Source organism: Penaeus vannamei, chromosome 11, assembly GCF_042767895.1.
Source record: "Penaeus vannamei isolate JL-2024 chromosome 11, ASM4276789v1, whole genome shotgun sequence".
Taxonomy (NCBI): domain Eukaryota; kingdom Metazoa; phylum Arthropoda; class Malacostraca; order Decapoda; family Penaeidae; genus Penaeus; species Penaeus vannamei.
Window position 1 is genome coordinate 6163022 of NC_091559.1, and position 22500 is coordinate 6185521.

The window sequence follows — 22500 nt, forward strand, 5'->3', positions numbered from 1 at the left end:
TCTCCCTCTCTCCCTCTCTCCCCTCTTCCTCTCCCTCTCTCCCTCTGCCCCCTCTTCCTCTCCCTCTCTCCCTCCGTCCCCTCTTCCTCTCCCTCTCTTCCCCTTTCCCCTCTTCCTCTCCCTCCCTCCCTCTGTCCCCTCTTCCTCTCCCTCTCTCCCTCTGTCTCCTCTTCCTCTCCCTCTCTCCCTCTGTCCCCTCTTCCTCTCCCTCTCTCCCTCTGTCCCCTCTTCCTCTCCCTCTCTCCCTCTGTCCCCTGTTCCTCTCCCTCTCTCCCTCTGTCCCCTCTTCCTCTCCCTCTCTCCCTCTGTCCCCTCTTCCTCTCCCTCTGTCCCTCTGTCCCCTCTTCCTCTCCCTCTGTCCCTCTGTCCCCTCTTCCTCTCCCTCTGTCCCTCTGTCCCCTCTTCCTCTCCCTCTGTCCCTCTGTCCCCTCTTCCTCTCCCTCTCTCCCTCTGTCCCCTGTTCCTCTCCCTCTCTTCCTCTGTCCCCTCTTCCTCTCCCTCTCTCCCTCTGTCCCCTCTTCCTCTCCCTCTCTCCCTCTGTCCCCTCTCCGTCTCCCTCTCTCCCTCTGTCCCCTCTCCGTCTCCCTCTCTCCCTCTGTCCCCTCTCCGTCTCCCTCTCTCCCTCTGTCCCCTCTCCGTCTCCCTCTCTCCCTCTGTCCCCTCTCCGTCTCCCTCTGTCCCTCTGTCCCCTCTCCGTCTCCCTCTGTCCCTCTGTCCCCTCTTCCTCTCTTCCTCTGTCCCCTCTTCCTCTCTCTCCCTCTGTCCCCTCTTCCTCTCTCCCTCTGTCCCCTCTTCCTCTCCCTCTCTCCCTCTGTCCCCTCTTCCTCTCCCTCTGTCCCCTCTTCCTCTGTCCCCTCTTCCTCTGTCCCCTCTTCCTCTCTTCCTCTGTCCCCTCTTCCTCTCTCCCTCTGTCCCCTCTTCCTCTCTTCCGGCTCTCGCCCTCTTCCTCTCTTCCTCTCTCGCCCTCTCTTCCTCTCTTCTGGCTCTCGCCCTCTTCCTCTCTTCCTCTCTCGCCCTCTTCCTCTCTTCTTCTTTTCCTCTCTCGCCCTCTCCCTCTCCCTCTCTTCCGTCTCTCGCTCTCTTCCTCTCTTCCTCTCTCGCCCTCTTCCTCTCTTCTTCTCTCGCCCTCTTCCTCTCTTCCTCTCTCGCCCTCTTCCTCTCTCCCTCTGTCCCCTCTTCCTCTCCCTCTCTCCCTCTGTCCCCTCTTCCTCTCCCTCTCTCCCTCTGTCCCCTCTTCCTCTCCCTCTCTCCCTCTGTCCCCTCTTCCTCTCCCTCTCTCCCTCTGTCCCCTCTTCCTCTCCCTCTCTCCCTCTGTCCCCTCTTCCTCTCCCTCTCTCCCTCTGTCCCCTCTTCCTCTCCCTCTCTCCCTCTGTCCCCTCTTCCTCTCCCTCTCTCCCTCTGTCCCCTCTTCCTCTCCCTCTCTCCCTCTGTCCCCTCTTCCTCTCCCTCTCTCCCTCTGTCCCCTCTTCCTCTCCCTCTCTCCCTCTGTCCCCTCTTCCTCTCTCTCTCTGTCCCCTCTTCCTCTCTCCCTCTGTCCCCTCTTCCTCTCTTCCTCTGTCCCCTCTTCCTCTGTCCCCTCTTCCTCTCTCCCTCTGTCCCCTCTTCCTCTCTCCCTCTGTCCCCTCTTCCTCTCTTCCTCTGTCCCCTCTTCCTCTCTCCCTCTGTCCCCTCTTACTCTCTTCATCTCTTCCTCTGTCCCCTCTTCCTCTCCCTCTCTCCCTCTGTCCCCTCTTCCTCTCCCTCTCTCCCTCTGTCCCATCTTCCTCTCCCTCTCTCCCTCTGTCCCCTCTTCCTCTCCCTCTCTCCCTCTGTCCCCTCTTCCTCTCCCTCTCTCCCTCTGTCCCCTCTTCCTCTCCCTCTCTCCCTCTATCTCTCTATCCCCTCTTCCTCTCCCTCTCTCCCTCTATCTCTCTATCCCCTCTTCCTCTCCCTCTCTCCCTCTATCTCTCTATCCCCTCTTCCTCTCCCTCTCTCCCTCTCTCGCTATCCCCTCTTCCTCTCCCTCTCTCCCTCTATCTCTCTATCCCCTCTTCCTCACCCTCTCTCCCTCTGTCTCCTCTTCCTCTCCCTCTCTCCCTCTGTCTCCTCTTCCTCTCCCTCTCTCCCTCTGTCTCCTCTTCCTCTCCCTCTCTCCCTCTGTCCCCTCTTCCTCTGTCCCCTCTTCCTCTCCCTCTCTCCCTCTGTCCCCTTTTCCTCTCCCTCTCTCCCTCTGTCCCCTCTTTCTCTCCCTCTCTCCCTCTGTCCCCTCTTCCTCTCCCTCTGTCCCTCTGTCCCCTCTTCCTCTCCCTCTCTCCCTCTGTCCCCTCTTCCTCTCCCTCTCTCCCTCTGTCCCCTCTTCCTCTCCCTCTCTCCCTCTGTCCCCTCTTCCTCTCCCTCTCTCCCTCTGTCCCCTCTTCCTCTCCCTCTCTCCCTCTGTCCCCTCTCCCTCTCCCTCTCTCCCTCTGTCCCCTCTTCCTCTCCCTCTCTCTCTCTCTGTCCCCTCTTCCTCTCTTCCTCTGTCCCCTCTTCCTCTCTCCCTCTGTCCCCTCTTCCTCTCTCCCTCTGTCCCCTCTTCCTCTCCCTCTGTCCCCTCTTCCTCTCCCTCTCTCCCTCTGTCCCCTCTTCCTCTCCCTCTCTCCCTCTATCTCTCTATCCCCTCTTCCTCTCCCTCTCTCCCTCTATCTCTCTATCCCCTCTTCCTCTCCCTCTCTCCCTCTATCTCTCTATCCCCTCTTCCTCTCCCTCTCTCCCTCTCTCGCTATCCCCTCTTCCTCTCCCTCTCTCCCTCTATCTCTCTATCCCCTCTTCCTCTCCCACTCCCTCTGTCTCCTCTTCCTCTCCCTGTCTCCCTCTGTCTCCTCTTCCTCTCCCTCTCTCCCTCTGTCTCCTCTTCCTCTCCCTCTCTCCCTCTGTCCCCTCTACCACACCCTCTCTCCCTCTGACCCCTCTTCCTCTCCCTCTCTCCCTCTGTCCCCTCTTCCTCTCCCTCTCTCCCTCTGTCCCCTCCTCCTCTCCCTCTCTCCCTCTGTCCCCTCCTCCTCTCCCTCTCTCCCTCTGTCCCCTCTTCCTCTCCCTCTCTCCCTCTGTCCCCTCTTCCTCTCCCTCTCTCCCTCTGTCCCCTCTTCCTCTCCCTCTGTCCCCTCTTCCTCTCCCTCTCTCCCTCTGTCCCCTCTTCCTCTCCCTCTCTCCCTCTGTCCCCTCTTTCTCTCCCTCTCTCCCCTCTTTCTCTCCCTCTGTCCCCTCTTTCTCTCCCTCTGTCCCCTCTTTCTCTCCCTCGGTCCCCTCTTTCTCTCCCTCGGTCCCCTCTTTCTCTCCCTCGGTCCCCTCTTTCTCTCCCTCGGTCCCCTCTTTCTCTCCCTCGGTCCCCTCTTTCTCTCCCTCGGTCCCCTCTTTCTCTCCCTCTGTCCCCTCTTTCTCTCCCTCTGTCCCCTCTTTCTCTCCCTCTGTCCCCTCTTTCTCTCCCTCTGTCCCCTCTTTCTCTCCCTCTGTCCCCTCTTTCTCTCCCTCTGTCCCCTCTTTCTCTCCCTCTGTCCCCTCTTTCTCTCCCTCTGTCCCCTCTCCCTCTGTCCCCTCTCCCTCTGTCCCCTCTCCCTCTGTCCCCTCTCCCTCTGTCCCCTCTCCCTCTGTCCCCTCTTCCTCTCCCTCTCTCCCTCTGTCCCCTCTTCCTCTCCCTCTCTCCCTTATTCCTCTCCCTCTGTCCCCTCTTCCTCTCCCTCGCTCCCCTCTTTCTCTCCCTCGGTCCCCTCTTTCTCTCCCTCGGTCCCCTCTTTCTCTCCCTCGGTCCCCTCTTTCTCTCCCTCGGTCCCCTCTTTCTCTCCCTCGGTCCCCTCTTTCTCTCCCTCGGTCCCCTCTTTCTCTCCCTCGGTCCCCTCTTTCTCTCCCTCTGTCCCTCTGTCCCCTCTTACTCTCCCTCTGTCCCTCTGTCCCCTCTTACTCTTCCTCTGTCCCTCTGTCCCCTCTTCCTCTCCCTCTCTCCCTCTGTCCCCTCTTCCTCTCCCTCTCTCCCTCTGTCCCCTCTTCCTCTCCCTCTCTCCCTCTGTCCCCTCTTCCTCTCCCTCTCTCCCTCTGTCCCCTCTTCCTCTCCCTCTCTCCCTCTGTCCCCTCTTCCTCTCCCTCTCTCCCTCTGTCCCTCCTTCCCCGTCTCCCTCTGTCCCTTCTTCCCAGTCTCCCTCTGTCCCTTCTTCCTCTCCCTCTGTCCCCTCTTCCTCTCCCTCTGTCCCCTCTTCCTCTCCCTCTGTCCCCTCTTTCTCTCCCTCTGTCCCCTCTTTCTCTCCCTCTGTCCCCTCTCCGTCTCCCCCTGTCCCTCTGTCCCCTCTTCCTCTCCCTCTGTCCCCTCTTCCTCTCCCTCTGTCCCCTCTTCCTCTCCCTCTGTCCCTTATTCCTCTCCCTCTGTCCCTTATTCCTCTCCCTCTGTCCCCTCTTTCTCTCCCTTTGTCCCCTCTTTCTCTCCCTTTGTCCCCTCTTTCTCTCCCTCTGTCCCCTCTTTCTCTCCCTCTTTCTCTCCCTCTGTCCCCTCTTTCTCTCCCTCTGTCCCCTCTTCCTCTCCCTCTGTCCCTCTGTCCCCTCTTCCTCTCCCTCTGTCCCTCTGTCCCCTCTTCCCTCTCCTCTTCCTCTCCCTCTGTCCCCTCTTCCTCTCCCTCTCCCTCTGTCCCCTCTTCCTCTCCCTCTCTCCCTCTGTCCCCTCTTCCTCTCCCTCTCTCCCTCTGTCCCCTCTTGCTCTCCCTCTGGCCCCCGTTCCTCTCCCTCTGTCCCCGCTTCCTCTCCCTCCGTCCCTTCTTCCTCTCCCCCTGCCCCTTCTTCCTCTCCCTCTGTCCCTTCCTCCTCTCCCTCTGTCCCCTCTTTCTCTCCCTCTGTCCCCTCTTTCTCTCCGTCTGTCCCCTCTTCCTCTCCCTCTGTCCCCTCTTTCTCTCCCTCTGTCCCCTCTTCCTCTCCCTCTGTCCCCTCTTCCTCTCCCTCTGTCCCCTCTTTCTCTCCCTCTGTCCCCTCTTTCTCTCCCTCTGTCCCCTCTTCCTCTCCCTCTGTCCCCTCTTTCTCTCCCTCTGTCCCCTCTTACTCTCCCTCTGTCCCCTCTTCTCTCCCTCTGTCCCCTCTTCTTTCTCTCCCTCTGTCCCCTCTTTCTCTCCCTCTGTCCCCTCTTCTTCTCTCCCTCTGTCCCTTATTCCTCTCCCTCTGTCCCCTCTTCCTGTCCCTAACCCTCTCCCTCTCCCTCTCCCTCTCACTCTGTCCCTTCTCCCTCTCCCTCTGTCCCTTCTCCCTCTCACTCTGTCCCTTCTCCCTCTCCCTCTGTCCCTTCTCCCTCTCCCTCTCTCCCTCTGTCCCCTCTTCCTCTCCCTCTGTCCCCTCTTCCTCTCCCTCTGTCCCCTCTTTCTCTCCCTCTGTCCCCTCTTCCTCTCCCTCTGTCCCCTCTTCCTCTCCCTCTCTCCCTCTGTCCCCTCTTCCTCTCCCTCTGTCCCCTCTTCCTCTCCCTCTGTCCCCTCTTCTCTCCCTCTCTCCCTCTGTCCCCTCTTCCTCTCCCTCTCTCCCTCTGTCCCCTCTTCCTCTCCCTCTCTCCCTCTGTCCCCTCTTCCTCTCCCTCTCTCCCTCTGTCCCCTCTTCCTCTCCCTCTCTCCCTCTGTCCCCTCTTACTCTCCCTCTCTCCCTCTGTCCCCTCTTACTCTCCCTCTCTCCCTCTGTCCCCTCTTACTCTACCTCCCTCCCTCTGTCCCCTCTTTCTCTCCCTCCCTCCCTCTGTCCCCTCTTCCTCTCCCTCTCTCCCCTCTTACTCTCCCTCTCTCCCTCTGTCCCCTCTTACTCTCCCTCTCTCCCTCCTTCCCCTCTTACTCTCCCTCTCTCCCTCTGTCCCCTCTTCCTCTCCCTCTCTCCCTCTGTCCCCTCTTACTCTCCCTCTCTCCCTCTGTCCCCTCTTACTCTCCCTCTCTCCCTCTGTCCCCTCTTACTCTCCCTCTCTCCCTCTGTCCCCTCTTACTCTCCCTCTGTCCCCTCTTACTCTCCCTCTTCCCCCTCTTTCTCTCCCTCTCTCCCTCTGTCCCCTCTTACTCTCCCTCTCTCCCTCTGTCCCCTCTTTCTCTCCCTCTGTCCCCTCTTTCTCTCCCTCTGTCCCCTCTTACTCTCCCTCTCTCCCTCTGTCCCCTCTTTCTCTCCCTCTGTCCCCTCTTTCTCTCCCTCTGTCCCCTCTTTCTCTCCCTCTGTCCCCTCTTTCTCTCCCTCTGTCCCCTCTTTCTCTCCCTCTGTCCCCTGTTACTCTCCCTCTGTCCCCTCTTTCTCTCCCCTCTTACTCTCCCTCTCTCCCCTCTTACTCTCCCCTCTTACTCTCCCTCTGTCCCCTCTTACTCTCCCCTCTTACTCTCCCTCTGTCCCCTCTTACTCTCCCCTCTTACTCTCCCTCTGTCCCCTCTTACTCTCCCCTCTTACTCTCCCTCTGTCCCCTCTTACTCTCCCCTCTTACTCTCCCTCTGTCCCCTCTTACTCTCCCCTCTTACTCTCCCTCTGTCCCCTCTTACTCTCCCCTCTTACTCTCCCTCTGTCCCCTCTTACTCTCCCTCTCTCCCTCTGTCCCCTCTTACTCTCCCTCTCTCCCTCTGTCCCCTCTTCCTCTCCCTCTCTCCCTCTGTCCCCTCTCCCTCTTCCTCTCCCCTCGTTTTGTTCCCCTCTCCCTCTTCCTCTCCCCTCGTTTTGTTCCCCTCTCCCTCTTCCTCTCCCCTCGTTTTGTTCCCCTCTCCCTCTTCCTCTCCCCTCGTTTTGTTCCCCTCTCCCTCTTCCTCTCCCCTCGTTTTGTTCCCCTCTCCCTCTTCCTCTCCCCTCGTTTTGTTCCCCTCTCCCTTTTCCCTCGTTTTGTTCCCCTCTCCCTCTTCCTCTCCCCTTGTTTTGTTCCCCTCTCCCTCTTACTCTCCCTCTCTCCCTCTGTCCCCTCTTTTTTCTCCTCTCCTCTCTCCTCTCTTTGTCTCTCTCTCTCTGATATTCACATAGATTAATTGCTTTTTTAAAACTAGTTAAAACAGTGGTAGGCCTATGTGTAAATATGTGGCTTCTGTTTTTCTTTGTTTGTACTTTATACTTATTTAAAGTGTTCTTTTTCAGGCTGATAACATAATGCTCAAAGACAGAAAATTGAATATTGCACCAGCCATTAAGAAACAAGTTAGTGATGTAGGATACATGAAGGTGAGTTTTCAGGTCTTTTTTTTATGTAGTAACCCATTTGGCCTTAGAAAAATGCAGCATCCACTGTAATTTTGTTTTTTTAGTTTTGTTTGTACACAGATGGTTCCCGGAATGCTTAGATTTTGAGGAAGTTGGATTTTAGTTCTATTAACTAGCCTTGTTAGGTGGTACGTTCTGGGACTGCTTTTAAAATTAGAATAAAACGAGACCACTTCGCCTGTATAGGTGCACTCCCAGCACTACTAGGTTAAAAGATTCTCTAAGTACAGAATAAAGTAATGTAAGCTTAACCCCAAGCTGCCGGGCATGGCATATATGTACGTGCCATTGCCCGTTGCGTGTGTTGAATTTAGGAATTGTTTTGACATATAGACGGCACCACAAGTACAATGAGCCAATTACGTGAACTACCTGTCTCACCTGTTTACCCTTTTCCTTGATTTTTTATAATATTTTCTAATATAACTACTGCTTTTAGTAATGTCAGTAACATTATAGTAATTATAATGTTTATAAGAAAATTAAGTGTCTATATTATAGCATTAGTAAAACAAAGCATTTTCCCGCTTTTTCAAGGAAAAGCAAGGTTGCAAGATCTACTAATTGATTCCTTTGTGGCAGAGCCATCTATGTGCAGAAACATTTAAACAAGCATTGCCAAAGGGAATGCATAATTTTCCTGTCGACATTGGGTTAAAATGCTATATTTTTACTAACTGTTCATGTGTAAAGTATGTCTCTATTATTGATACAGATATAATTCCTTTATTTCAACCATTACCCACTTTTAGGATCAGGTAATAGCTCTTTAATAGCTCTGTTTAACCCATTGTCTCTGTTATGGCATAGATATACATCATTTCTGCAGTGATTTTAGTTTTGATAACATGCAAATGGCTCCACAAGTAATTAGTTACCAATCAGTCAATTAATAGCCTAATCTGATCATGCCTCTTTATGCTCTTTTTTGATTTTGGGGATCTGTTTTTTCTTATTTATTGAAGTTAGTATTTAAGATATATCAATAATTCCAGTGTCAGTATAATGTTAACAACAGCAATGATAATAGCATTAGAAAAAATAACCTAAAAAATTCAAGGAATGGGGATATGAAATACAGTCGAGTAGATCTATCAATTGACGCTTGGTGACTAAACCCTGCTAGTGCCATCTTTGTTCATGCATAATTGACAAGAAGCTACTGTGGATAGTACAATTACCCAGGTGTACATGTACCTCATGTACCTCAGACATGACCACTATGCAAATTAGTTGTATTGTTGGTGGAGTAACACTTCTTAGTTTTTTTTCTCTCTCTCTTTAAGATGGTTTTTGGTAATTCTGTGTGTACTTTAAGCAAATGATACACAAAAAACATCAGTCATCAAAGGGCAAAATAGGTCCCATATTCAACTTTAGGGACATATTTGTAGAGGAACTTGCTTACTAAGTTGTGGGATGATTTGACTAACACAGTGTAACTCTGTTCAAACATAAATTTAATACTGTGTGTATCAGATGTATTTAGTACAGTGTGTGTTTGTATGTATTTTTAAATGTGTGCTTATGTATCAAGCAGAATTTATTTTAAAAACTGGGAATTAGAAAATCTGGACTAGGCTTTAAACCCACTTATGAGGGACAATAACTATAGAAGCCACAACCAAACAGGCAGACAGCACTTTAGGACACAAAACTTGGAGGTTTAGTCTTGTCACTATGTTCTTTATGGCAAGATTGCATACTGTCAAATGGGGTTAATATCCTACATCAAGCTATTTATATTATATTTATATTGAGCCACCCATATTCCAGACATATTCACCGCGCTTAGTAGAGAGCAGCAACAGTGTAGTAGGAACTGGTGGACCAGTCTTCTTTGGAAATGCTGCAACCTACACCACATACGGGAGCACGGTGCCAGTTTTGGCGCCAACAGAGTACCCAACATTCCCCCAGACCCCGGCAGCGCCCACAACGCCTTCGGCCTATCCAACCATCATGTACCCGCAGCCTGTGTACTACCCCCAGCAGTACCAGTATCAGCCTACGGTTAGTATATATCACTCGGGTCATAGAGGAGTGGCTACAGATTAGATGTTGGTTTGAAAATATTTATTTAGACAGCAGTTAGCCGTTATGCACATTTGTATGTATATATATTTGAAATACATCTATTAGGCCTGTGTGTCATTAATTTAAATACCAGTAAACCAGATACAAGTAGAAGGATTTGTACAAAAGCAAGGAATATTCTTTCTCACAATGAACCTGACATTTCAGCAAACCGTTCAGCCACAGTGGGGAGCTGCGCCCCAGTGGAGGTGGATCACCCCTGGCTCCTACCCTCAGGTATGATGGAATTGCTTTCATTATTTTTGTGTTATCAATAGAAATCAGCCCCCTCACCCCCTTTTTTATTATCATCTCTGGTATTTTGACTGAAATCTAGAATTGACTGTTAAGTAAATGAGGGTGGAGTTTAACCATATGTATTTTTTCTGTACGTTCAATTGGATTTCTTGGCTCAGCAGCAACCTGGAGGAAGTTACATACCCAGCGATGGGATGTACACTCAAGCCTCTACTACCTACATTGTACCTGATAGAACCTATTGAGCGGTCCCCAACGCCCAACATTGTGAGGAACCTAGTTTTTAATTCAACTACCATGGCCTGGCTTTTGCTACAGCTTTTAATGCTATCGTCTTTTGCCTGCTTTGCATTGCTTGCGCGCTGTTGCTTTGCTATTGATGCATCTTGTTCCTGCAGATATTGCCTTGATTGAATGTTCTTTTATTCCTTTATTTTTATTTTTTAGATATTTTTCTTGTATTTTCTTTCTGCTCCGTATTACTTGTGTTTGCATACACTTCCTTTTATTGATACCTTTTATGGCCTGTTTTTAATTGCTTATACATATTGTGTCCATTTATTGCTTTTACCAATATCTTATACTCATTCTTTCTCTTTCTCTTTTTCACTTTCTCTCTTTCTCTTTTTCACTTTCTTTCTCTTTCTCTCTTTCTCTCTTTCTCTCTTTCTCTCTTTCTCTCTTTCTCTCTTTCTTTCTCTTTCTTTCTCTCTTTCTCTCTCTCTCTCTTTCTCTCTTTCTTTCTCTCTCTCTCTCTCTCTCTCTTTTCTCTCTCTCTCTTTTCTCTCTCTCTCTTTCTCTCTTCTTCTCTCTCTTCTCTCTCTTTCTCTCTTCTCTCTTTCTCTCTTTCTCTCTTTCTCTCTTTCTCTCCTCTCTCTCTCTCTCTCTCTCTCTTCTCTCTCTCTCTCTTCTCTCTTTCTTCTCTCTCTCTCTCTCTCTCCTCTCTCTCTCTCTCTCTCTCTCTCTCTCTCTCTCTCTCTCTCTCTCTCTCTCTCTCTCTCTCTCTCTCTCTCTCTCTCTCTCTCTCTCTCTCTCTCTCTTCTCTCTCTCTCTCTCTCTCTCTCTCTCTCTCTCTCTCTCTCTCTCTCTCTTCTCTCTCTCTTCTCTCTCTCTCTCTCCTCTCTCTCTCACTTACTCTCTCTTTCTCTCTCTCCTTCTCTCTCTTTCTCTCTCTTTCTCTCTCTTTCTCTCTCTTTCTCTCTCTTTCTCTCTCTTTCTCTCTTTCTCTCTTTCTTTTCTCTCTCTTTATCTCTCTTTCCTCTCTTTCTCTCTCTTTCTCTCTTTCTAATACTCTCTTTATCTCTCTTTCCTCTCTTTCTCTCTCTTTCTCTCTCATTCCTCTCTCATTCTCTCTCATCTCTCTCCTTTCTCTCTCATTCTCTCTCTTTCTCTCTCTTTCTCTCTCTTTCTCTCTCTTTCTCTCTCTTTCTCTCTCTTTCTCTCTCTTTCTCTCTCTCTTCTCTCTCTTCTTCTCTCTCTCTCTCTCTCTCTTTCTCTCTCTCTTTCTCTCTCTTTCTCTCTCTTTCTCTCTCTTTCTCTCTCTCTCTCTCTCTTTCTCTCTCTTTCTCTCTCTTTCTCTCTCTCTCTCCTCTTCTCTACCCCCTCTCCTCTATCTCTACCCCCCTCTCCCTCTATCTGTACCACCTCTCCCTCTATCTGTACCCCCCTCTCCCTCTATCTGTACCCCCCTCTCCCCTCCTCTCTACCCCCTCCCTCCATCTCTACCCCCCTCTCCCTCCATCTCTACCCCCCTCTCCCTCCATCTCTACCCCCTCTCCCTCCATCTCTACCCCTCTCTCTCTATCTCTCCTCTCCCTCTCCCTCTCTCTCCCTCTCTCCCCTCCCTCTCTCTCCCTCTCTCCTCTCTCTCCCTTTTCTCTCTCCCTCTCCTCTCCCTCTCCCTTCCCTCTCCTCTCCCTCTCCCTCTCCCTCTCCCTCTCCCTCTCCTCCCTTCCCTCTCCCCTTCCCCTCCCCCCTCCCCTCTCTCCCTCTCTCTCCCTCTCCCTCTCCCTCTCCCTCTCCCTCTCCCCCCTCTCCCTTTCTCCTCTTTGTATATTTGCCTTACATGATGTTCTTCGGTGGGAAGTTTGTTTGAAATGCATGTTTATAGAGATAAAAAGTGAAGCCTGGGACGACAATGAGCCAAAGTTTGAAGGAATTTCATTTGCTTTTCCACCCCTTGGCATGAGGCGTGTCAGCACCCCCTCCTCTTGACAATTTTGCAAGAACTACAGTTATAAACTTCAGTCGTAATGCATTTGCATAATGTAGATGAACTGTGATGTGTATATATAAAAAGGAATATGAAGTAAAGATATGACATTTATGTCATTATGTGCAATAGAAATATTTTGTTGTTGTTGTTGTTGTTTCAAAAAAATGGTAATTGCCAAATGCCCAAACACTTTTTTTTTTTGTTTCATCTTTTCTCTTTTTGATAAATTTTCCATTAGACAATTGTTTGATTTCTGATGTGATCTTTGTGCTTGAGGATATGTTATCATATATTGAGGTGTACTATGTACTGCAAGATATATTACAGAAATTTGTACAATGATGTGCATCCAGAATCCAAATATATGATAATCTCTGATTGATGAGGATAGTGCATGCAATATTTTTCTGTTTTGTAACATCTGACATTTTCTTTGTTGGTATTTATTTTATTATTCCATAAGTGTTCATGAGTGCATGTGGTGTTCCTCTATTTAATTTTATTTTTTAATCTGTTATGTTTGCAGCAAAAAAATTGTAATGAAAATAAGTTTTTTTTTCTTTCTTTCTTTTTTTTATGTCCCCTTAGTAAGTTATTCAATAGTATAGTCTTTGTAGTGAGTGAGTATGAAGATCTGTATGTATGTAAAGGGTTCTGCAGAATTTAACAGTGTATTGTTAATTGCAGTTTCATGTTTGAACATCTGTGAGTTATTGCATTCCAATTTTTCACTTCTTTGACACATGCGATAATTATTTTATGCTGGTCCTGTGGATTTGTTTCCTCTGCCATCAACTGAACCCACCTTTGTCCTTTCAGCCTGAGTGCAACTCCCCATGTGTGGCTGAGCCCAGCAGTCCACCACATGGGGACTTCACCACAGCTTCTGCCGTGGGAAGCCTGCCCTTCGCCTCTACCCCTGTGTCCCTGGCTTGCCCCTCTACTCCCACCACCACCACCACCACTGTTGGCAATTCCACTTCCATGTCTGCAGCAACAAAAACCGTGCATGACTCCTTGCTGCAGATCAAACCCCTCGCCGCCACCATTGCTACTGCCACCACCAGCGGAAAGAATCCTCAAGGAACTGCAAGGCCGAAGCCCATGGCACAGGACTCGGTGACTATGGCTTCAGATGTGGATAAAAATAATAACGCAACTGAGGTAAGTTGCTTTTTGATTTTCAGAAGGCAATACAATTCTTGTTTTTCTGCTTTTTGATGAGATAGATTTGATGCTGAGCTTCAGATCAGAGGACATTCCTCTTGTCATTATTAGGTGAAGTTAATAGGATGTTAAATTAGTAAAGGTCCTATAACTACTTCTGTTGACTGAGTGTGATGTGTGGCAGGACAGCAAGGTGGGTGGGGGAAGCGACGACGGCACTTCTCCCAGTACCCTGCAGACATCCCACCAAGGTTCCTTCGCTCTCGACCAGCTCAACGACAGCCACTGCCACAGCAGCAACAGCAGCATCAACAGCAGCCACAGCAGCAGCTCTTCAGCAGTATCGAGCATTATGAGTACAGCAAGCAAGAGCAGTTTCAGCAGCAACAGTATACACACCAGGCCCCCAAAGGAGAATGGTTCGAGCCACAAGAAAAGGGTGGAGGAAATTGGTGTGGAGAAGATCCCAGTCGAGAGGAACATGACGAAGGCAACCCCAAGGCCTTTGAACCCACCTGGTGGTGCAACCAGCCCTTCATCCCCATGTGGGGCTGGGTCATGTGTGGACCCTACCAGCCAGCACAGCAGCACACACAAGGCCACGAAACCAATGGCTTGGAATGGCTGGATACCCATGACAGCCAAGATCGGATGGGGGTCCCACCTGGGCCCGTCATCCTTGTGTCCCCACCACAGTGGGGCGATGACCCCCGTACCTGCCAGCCCAGTGCCTTTGCAGGCATCTCGCATGTTAATGTCCCCTTCATGGACTTCCCTTGGGTGGCCCCTGACTCCTCCACCTACCTGCCCATTAACCCCCAAAGCCAACAGCAGCAGCAGCAACAGCAGCACCAGCAACAGCAACAGCACCAGCAACAGCACCAGCCACAACAGTACCAGCAGCAACACAACCACCACCACCACCAACAAGCACACTTGGTGGCCTCAAATGGCTTGCTCACCCCACAGCGCATTGCCGGCCTCCGCACGAGCCCCATTACCCCTGAGCTCCCAAGTCCTGGAGTTACCAGTCGAGGAGGCTTCCTCCTTGGCTCCCCCGGCCAGTCCCCCTACAGCCCTCAGCAAGGATACAGCTTTGTTGTTGTCAGCAACACAAATCAGCAACATTGCCAGCACAATGACTTCTACCAGCAGCACACCCAGCAACAGCAGCAGCAAGAACAGCAGCCCCATGAGCAACCGTACCCAGGTGATGGGTGGCTCTCCCAACCCCTTCCAGGCTCAGTACCCTGGGAGTGGAGTAAATCAAGCGACATATGGGTACATGAATCAAAGTCCAGTTGTGATGATGCCATACTACCAGTGTGGGGGGACAGTCGGGCCCTACTACCAGTGGCCCTCACCAGTGATGATGCAGTGGCCTATGATCCCTCTACCATCAACACATTACAGTGCCCAGAGCCTGACCCCAACAACAACAACATCCTCGGGAATGTCTGGGCCATACCCCCATCTGTCTGCTGTGCCCCTCAACCCTCACAGCCATGGTCCCAGTGCTCCCTCCAATCTGCAGGGAGTAGCCTCGAAGTCCATGGACGAAATGATAGACCCATGCAGCAGCAGCAGCAACAGCCCTCATCATGGCCACAACACTGGCAGTCACAGCTGTTTGAGCAAATTGAATTTACACACTGGTATGGCAGTGCACCCCCAGGCCCAGGCGAGCCAGGAAACTTTGTCTGGGATGCTAGTTGTGGGCCCCAGGCGGGTCGATGGCCACAGGTTAACGCTGTCTGACTCACCTCGGAAATACCACTCCTCTCCCCACAAGGCAATACCTTCTCCCCGCAAATTCCCCCATCCCCTTGCCCCTCCAAGCCCCAGGGGCCCTCTCCAAGAAAGGCGTTCCTTTAGTTCTCTCACAGAAGCAAGTTTAAGGGCACTGCCAACTCTCCGTGATGATCACTGTGCTTTAATGCCAATGACACCACCACCCACACCACTCCTGGAAACTGACTCACATGAAGCAGATGTTGGCACTTAGAGTACTTCTTAAGGCAAGGTAGCAACTGTTGACCAAATTTGATGAGAGTTCATATTTAAGTGCTATGGGTAAAGGATGATGGAAAGTGTTAGAAAAACTTTTTTCTTATTTTTTGTGATTTGTGGGTTAACAGGAAAGAATATCACTCATGGCAATAATTGCCCAAAGTGTGCTTGACTGTGTTCATTAGGATAAGGCCTCCTAGAATGTTTTCTAGGAACATATGGTTGTGTTTTCATGTGAATATACTGTGGCTATGTGATTGTGCCAAAGTTCACACCTCACCCACTTTCTCCCCATCTCTCACCCCTCTCTCCACATTCTAAAACCCAGGTAAATGCACACATGTTGATCTCCCTTTTAGGATTCATGCTCTGCCATTGTATAACATTTCAGCACACCATCCTGCATGTGATCTGGCCACTAGGAGATATTACACTGAGATTTCCATGTCATGTTTCTTTCTCTTGTCTCTTCTTGTTCTTTTCTCTTCCTTGTGTCTTTCCTGTCTTTCTTCATGCCACTTAGTTTAAGGACTTTGTGTATAAGGAGATTATATCTGAATTACATGTTTGTTATTCTGTAATATTGTTTAAAGATTTTGTCTGTAATTCTCATAGCAGCCATCCATTTCATTTGTACAATATTCTAATACATTAAATAGATCTTTGTTCATTCACAAGGATAACGACCCAAGTCATTTGATATAGAGAAGTCATAATGTATTCCATTCAGCACAATGTTGTTAATAATGTGACTCAAAAAATGTTGGAAGACAATATTGTATCTCATATTTTCCCATGTTTAAGGCAGAGTTTTGCATGCACTTTGTTGTTGGTGATGGCATTAAACAGGGAAAAGTGATGAGTAAGAAAAAAAGGGAAAAAAAGATAAAAAAAAAATCATTTAAAAAAATAAGAGGAGAAAGTTTCCATGCATCTATATTGCAAGTTGATGAATGTTCTAATTAATAGAATTTGGTTAAAATTATCCTAGTTTGCTCACATGTTCTCAGTACATCAGAACTAAACCAATCTTGAGGAGAGAAAAACAAAATAGAATAGAAGGGCCAGGGGAGGGAAGTTAACACTAAGGCACATCGGGAAATATTTTCTTTCCCGCTTTCCATGTGAATTTGTGCTCTGCTGGTCATTGTGAGGAATATTTACTTGCAATTTCCCCAAAAATTTGTTTGCGAAGTATGTATATATACATGCACATATATAACTAATCATAGATACACGTGCATTTGTGTATGTATTTTTTTGTCTGATTGTTTTTTGATACACATGCAGAATGACTTTCATATACACATATATAAACATAATAAGCATAAACTTAAACTTACATATACTTAGGCATGACTAAAAGAAAAACACTTTACACCAAAGCGTTTATAAGAAAATGAGAAGACCTGGATATAAAATCCAAGTGTTTTGTGTTTATTTATTTTTTATTTATTTATTTTTTTGTGTGTGTGTGTAGAGTGTATTTTTTCCTGCCATTTGATGAACATGATAATACTGTTGCCATTCATATATATGCTTACATATATACGAGATGTGCTCTAAGAGTAAATTCATTCATTAGGGTCAAACATTGAAATTGCATTTTGAATGAGAGATGTGAGTATATACAACACCCATAGTTATAGTTGAGAATTTTAGTTGAACTGACCACATAAGGTTGTGCAGAGTTACTCTGACTTTTGACATGTTTCATGTTTATTATAGTTCTATTTGCCTTTTTCCATATAAGCTTATGTATGAGATATATTTATAAAAGAAAGATAACCATGTTATGTAAAATGCCAAAATTGTTATTGTATAAATTGTATTATGGAAAATAGGAAGAGGAACCAAAGATGTGTATTAGGATATTTGACTGGGAAGTGATTTTATACTTTGAAGGTAAAACCTTGTTTTGTATGTGGTAAAGAAATGGTTTTCTCAAACTTTACCATTCTTTTAGATTGTGATAATGGTAGATTTTGTTTCTCCCTCCCCTCTTGCAAGAGATGTTTGCAATCAAATTTAAAAATTAGGATACATTCACATACAGAAACTTGATTCCTGAAAATCTTAATGCCATGGAACTTACACAGTTATGATGGATTTAAATTCCATGACAATGCATTTAACTTGTTACACAGAAGTGATACATCATTTGCATACAGAGTATAAGTCTACCATCACATGTTATATTGCCAAATCATAATGTTTATGAGAATAAGGTGTGTGCATAGTGTTACGAGTGGAAACTATATTGTTATTATTTGTTATGTAAAGCCTGGGAGGTCCAGTGTGTCATGTTTTCATTAAGTGAAGAGAGATTGTTTGTATGTGATGTGGATTGAGAATATCATTGCATTGGTGTTACTTTCCCTCCTTTAATTTTCATGGTGCAATAATGTCATTATTTTATTTATTTTATGTATGTTTTAAGCAGAGATCTATCAAAATTTTATTTATAAACTATTTATACTGTAAACAGATGAAACCTGTAATATTCCCTATAGGTTGTGAGTCGTCCTTTCTGGAAAATGTATGAAGGTGACAATGCGTTCAATAGGTTAAGCACATTAACTTGGAAAATGCCTCTTTAAGTGCCAGGAAAATTGTAGGGTTATCCATAAGGTGGAGGAGTTTCCGCTCACTCTAAATCTTCTGCCGGTCATCCAGTGCTTTCTTTTTAAGATAACTTTGTAATTGTGTGTACACCAGAAGGACAATTTGAAGGCTTTTTAACATCTTTGTTAGATTTTGAATATTGATGAGATTAGCAAAGAAGAAATAATATTTGGATTGCATTTTCTTTCCATATACTTGTTTAGCTACATGATTCTTTTTGAAAAGGATGCAAATCTATTTGCCATACATGTGTCACCAAGTTGTATTATTGTCCATCGATAATTTGAATTAATTTTGTATAACTAGCAACGCAAGTGTGATTATTGGTTGTATTTAAATAATAAATGCTACACTATTGAAGTTATCTAATGTGTACCAAAGGCTTAGGCTGGTTGGCAGGACTATTCATACATCCTGCAACATTGTGCCTCTATTGGAACACTGGGAAGCCCATTTTCAGTGTGGGTATAAGCGTTCCCTTCTTATTTCGTAGGATGAAGGTTGAAGATAACATTTTGTACCTCCTGTTAATGTTAAAATTAAAAGTTTGGGATAAATGTGGGATGAGATTATGGGCCTGTGAATCAAGGAAGCTAGTCGTGTACTTCCTCGTGTGAGTAAATTAAGCTATCAGATGGATTTTTTATTGCCCTAAAAATATTGCCATTTATCTCTGGACTCGATGTCGCTACGGATTTCGGCAGCTGACATATCAGTGAATGAAACATTCCTTTACTTTGCTCTTAACATTACCTATCATGGTTCCAAAAATGAAGCTACTGGAGATAACTATTAGTGATATTAAAAAAAAGAATAAAAAAATAAAAACAGTAGTACTTGTGAAGAATAGACCAATTCCGTGTTCTTGCTAAATGAGTAGTGGATGTAAACCTCTCGGCACTCACAATCCAAAACTCTATTACCCCCTCCCCCTCCCCATCCAATACCCATTGTTGCTGTGGGAGGACTTAGGAAAGAAGAACTAGAACCCAATGCTGGAACACCCTTGGGCCTCAACCCTTGACTCAACAATTTTACAGTCTTTTCCCCTTACTCTCGTCATTTTCCTCATACCGAAGACTTTGTACCATTATTAGGGGTATTGAGGCTTCTCTCTATCAAATAGCCTCACTGATTTCATTTCTCATGGTTCCCCGACTGCAAGCTGTCCTCTGATCACAACTCTGAATAATACTATTACTATCCCCACCCCAATGCCTACTATCACATCAGTTCAGCCCAAATCATTTACCCAGGTCAATTATCAACCTCTAGGAGATGTTCCTCTCCCAATATCCTCTACTTCACAGCCTCCAACTCAACAACTTGTTTTAACTACTCCATCCTCGATTTTTACTACTATACAGCCTTATTGACCACTCTGCAGTGCTACCTCTCTCAACGCTAGCCCTTCTTCCACATGTCCCCGTCCTTCTACTACCTCCACCTCAACAAGCATCTTGAATACTCTGTTTAGTCAAGCCAATAGGATAATTTTTTTGTGAACCCCTTACTCTGACAACACACTCCACTTCCAGCTATATCTCAAAAAATGTGTTGGCAAGGTTTCCTTCTGTAGTAACCTTTTAATGTTCCTGCCTTGTCAGGGTTACATCCGGAACCCAAGCTAAAGCTCTATCAACCCTGACAAACCACATCCCATCATCAATACATGTACCAGAACTGTCTACATCTCGACAAACTGCCATGTCCACAATAAGGATTGGTCAGATTATGGACAAGATTTACTCGCCTGTCTCATGGATCATGATACAGTATAAGTACCAGTATTGCCAAAATTGCTCTCTGTAGACATGACCTCCCCTTTGATGTTTACAACCTGACCGACCATATCAACCTCCCCCCTTTCAGAATTGTCAGAATTGTTGTCTAGACCACCCTCCCAAACACAGCCCGATGCCCTGTGTGTGCTCAAACTGGTCATTATTGATCAAACTGCTCTGCACAATCATGTACATCTGCTAATTATGGTGGACACCATCATGTATTTTATAGGGGCTGCCCTACCTACAAGTTTAAATCTGAAGTGGCAACTCTCGGATTCAGACTTGGCCTCACTCTATGCGAAGCCAGACAGGAAGCACAACGAGGTTTTTCTCTTCTCATAATCATACTCTAATAATGTTCACTCTGCCCCTTCCCCCACTCTCCCAAGATGTTTGTACATCCCCCACGTACCCATTCCTCTTCCATCTTGCATTCCCATTTCGACCCCTACCTCTCCTAATCAAATTATTCTTGCCATTCTTAATCCAGACACAACAATCTCTGCCACTGTCCCAACACCTAACCCTCTCTCTCCTCGTTTGAGAGAGCCGTGCTGAACGGATGAAAGTCTGTTTTTTTGTCGGTCCTGAACGGACTTCATACTCCATTTGATATTTCCTCTTTACCCTTTTCAGTGCCATACTAACCAACACCGCTCTATATCCTTTGACATATAACACATTTGGTCCTAATCATTAATTCGTTTTTTACCTTTTTTATCATATTTTATCATAATGGTGTATGACTTTTCCATACCCAGGGCTTCGATCCCAAAGCCTGCCCCATCAATGTATTTTGTATGCGTTGCTATTGACCTTAAATGTTGACGCGGCAGAAAATTTTCATTAAATGAATGAATACCTCTCTCAACACAACCCCCTCTTCCACACGCCCCAGTCCTTTTACTATCCCCACCCCTACAAACATATTAAATACTCTATCCCTCCCAGTACCTTGTTCGTTGTTGTCGTAGAGGGCTCAGGAGACGGAGACTGGAACGCAATGTAGGGATTGTCCCTACCTTGGACTTTAGCCCTCGCCTTAACTAATTTTGCTTGGTCTTTTTTTTCTCCTCTTCCGTATCTTCTTCATCCCCTTCTGTCCCATTCCTAAGGTGGGAGAGTTATGTTGATAGGATGAAAGACTGGCTTTGTGTCAGTCACGAACAGCTTCTGGGAGCCAAGGGGACAGTATGCCCTTGGTTAATCTCCTAGCCCTTACCCCGTTATGGGGACCCTGAGGGTAGACTGTTTCTTTTCCCCATTTTATTCAGGCTCACCATGGCCAATAATGAAGATTCTTTACCCTTACTAGGGGCTTACCCCTTCATCAACTAGCCTATCTGATTTCGAGTTTGATAATTTTCCGACCACAGCTCTGACCACTGATGCTAATGCCCCTTCCTTGACGTTTACTGAAAACTCAATCCATTCTGAACCTTCCTCCCAGGTTATTACTCCACCTCCAGAATTCACCCCTTCCTCTCTCCAAACAATGTCTTCTCCATCTCCTACTGCACAGTCTTTTTCAATGGCTATCCCGTCTTCCCCTATTACTCTTAATCCTTGTTGCCCCCCCCCCCCCCCGGCAGAACTACTCCATTCCACACCACCCCATACCACCCCATCTTCCTCCTGCCCCCGTCCTTCTACTGCCTCTACCTCTGCATGCAACCCTTTTGAGTACTCTCTGGCCCAGCCAAATGGGATCGATTCTTTGTTGATCCCCCCCACAAATCCCTTTTCTAAGAATACCTTTCTCCTTCAGCAGTGCCTCCAGAAACAAGTAGGCAAGGTTACCTTTCGCAGTCGCTCTGATCGCTCACGCCTTGTCAGTTACATCAGAATCCTAAGCTCGTGCACTATCTACCCTAACTGACCTTACTGGCAAACCCATTCCTGCCGAACCTCACCCAACTCTTTAACTGGAACTGTTACTACCCCCCCCCCCCCCACCACCACCACCAACTGATTGTCCCACATGAGACAAGAACCGGTCAAGTTGTGTAAAGAACTACTTACCTACTTTGCCGATTATGATGCAGTAACAATATAGTGCTACACTATTCCTCCCAGAGACCAGCGTAAGTCCCACGTCAATATTGCCATTATTAGTTTCCGTATACAAGACCTCCTTCATGAAGTATATTTTGGTGGATTGGCCTACCATATCCGACCATATTGGCCCCTTCCTCGTCAATGTCAGAAATGTTGGCGTTTTGGCCACCCAGCCAAACACTTTCTATCCACAGCCCACTGCCCTCTGTGCCCAACCTGGTCATGACTGTTCAAATTGCCCTGCTCAGTCACGTACATGTGCCCACTGTGGTGACTCCCATAACATATTTTGTAGGAGCTGCCCTGTCTATAAACTTGAATGTGAGGCAGCAGTTCTCTCGCTCTACGTGAGGCTAGACAGGAAGCATGCCGACGAGGTTTTTCTCTCTATCCATTCCAAAACAGTCCTTCGCTCTGCACCCCCCTATCTCCGCAAGATGTTTCAGCATCTCCCCCAGTATCTCTCCTCTCTATCCTGAACCATCCTACCCTTACTTTCCCTGTCCCTTTTTCAAATCCCTTATCAAGTCTAAATCCAGATACTCCAATCTCTACCACTTCTTCAAGACCTACTCTTCCTCCCCCTCACTTTACGCGTCGCACCAGACAATCTAAACGTTCTACTCCATCTTCGCCTTCCACACCCTCTCCTACACCCTCCTTTTCCCCTGCTCCTAGAACATCAATCCCCACGTCTCCTCACAAGAGATCCTTTGTTTCTCAGACCCCCTACCCAGATCCCCTCCAGAAACTGTGGAAGACATTAAAAAAATCCTAGTCATGACCCAAGAAAGTGTTCCGCTCCTCCATCCACCCTCCAATCCCTCTATTCCTAGGCCCTCTACCGTCCATCCTCATCCTCCGCTTTTACCCCACTTCCTCCTCCTCTTTCCCAACAAACCCCATCCTCTTCTCGCGGTACACCATTCCCTTTTCGTTCCCCATTGTCCTTACCTCTCCCACTTGGATACTCACGTGAGTCCCTTCTGTCGCAACAGTGTCCTCCTCCGGATTCTTTCCCTCCTGACGCTCTTCCTGATACTTCACCGCCTTCCCCAGTCCCCTCATCTCACCCCCAGACTCTTCTCCTGCTCCAACAGCCATCTCTACCCCTATTACCCATTG

The 22500-nt window shown here is 47.5% G+C and overlaps 2 protein-coding genes across 7 annotated transcripts in view; both read left to right on the forward strand.

The window, feature by feature from the left end:
- LOC113822737 (uncharacterized) overlaps positions 1-18163 on the forward strand; it is a 35605-nt gene extending 17442 nt beyond the window's left edge. For 2 of the 6 annotated variants that reach the window (XM_070126928.1, XM_070126929.1), the window contains exons 4-9: positions 7057-7140; positions 8956-9192; positions 9424-9492; positions 9675-9780; positions 12548-12892; positions 13080-18163. In XM_070126928.1, the coding sequence (XP_069983029.1) occupies positions 9026-9192; positions 9424-9492; positions 9675-9780; positions 12548-12892; positions 13080-14900 (2508 nt within the window). In that variant the 5' untranslated portion in view covers positions 7057-7140; positions 8956-9025 and the 3' untranslated portion in view covers positions 14901-18163. Of the gene's footprint in view, positions 1-7056; positions 7141-8955; positions 9193-9423; positions 9493-9671; positions 9781-12547; positions 12893-13079 lie in introns of all 6 variants that reach the window. The other 4 variants (XM_070126926.1, XM_070126927.1, XM_027375270.2 and 1 more) reach the window with 3 other exon arrangements.
- LOC113805727 (alkylglycerol monooxygenase-like) overlaps positions 1-22500 on the forward strand; it is a 231612-nt gene that overhangs the window by 80241 nt on the left and 128871 nt on the right. The gene's annotated exons all lie outside the window — the stretch shown is intronic.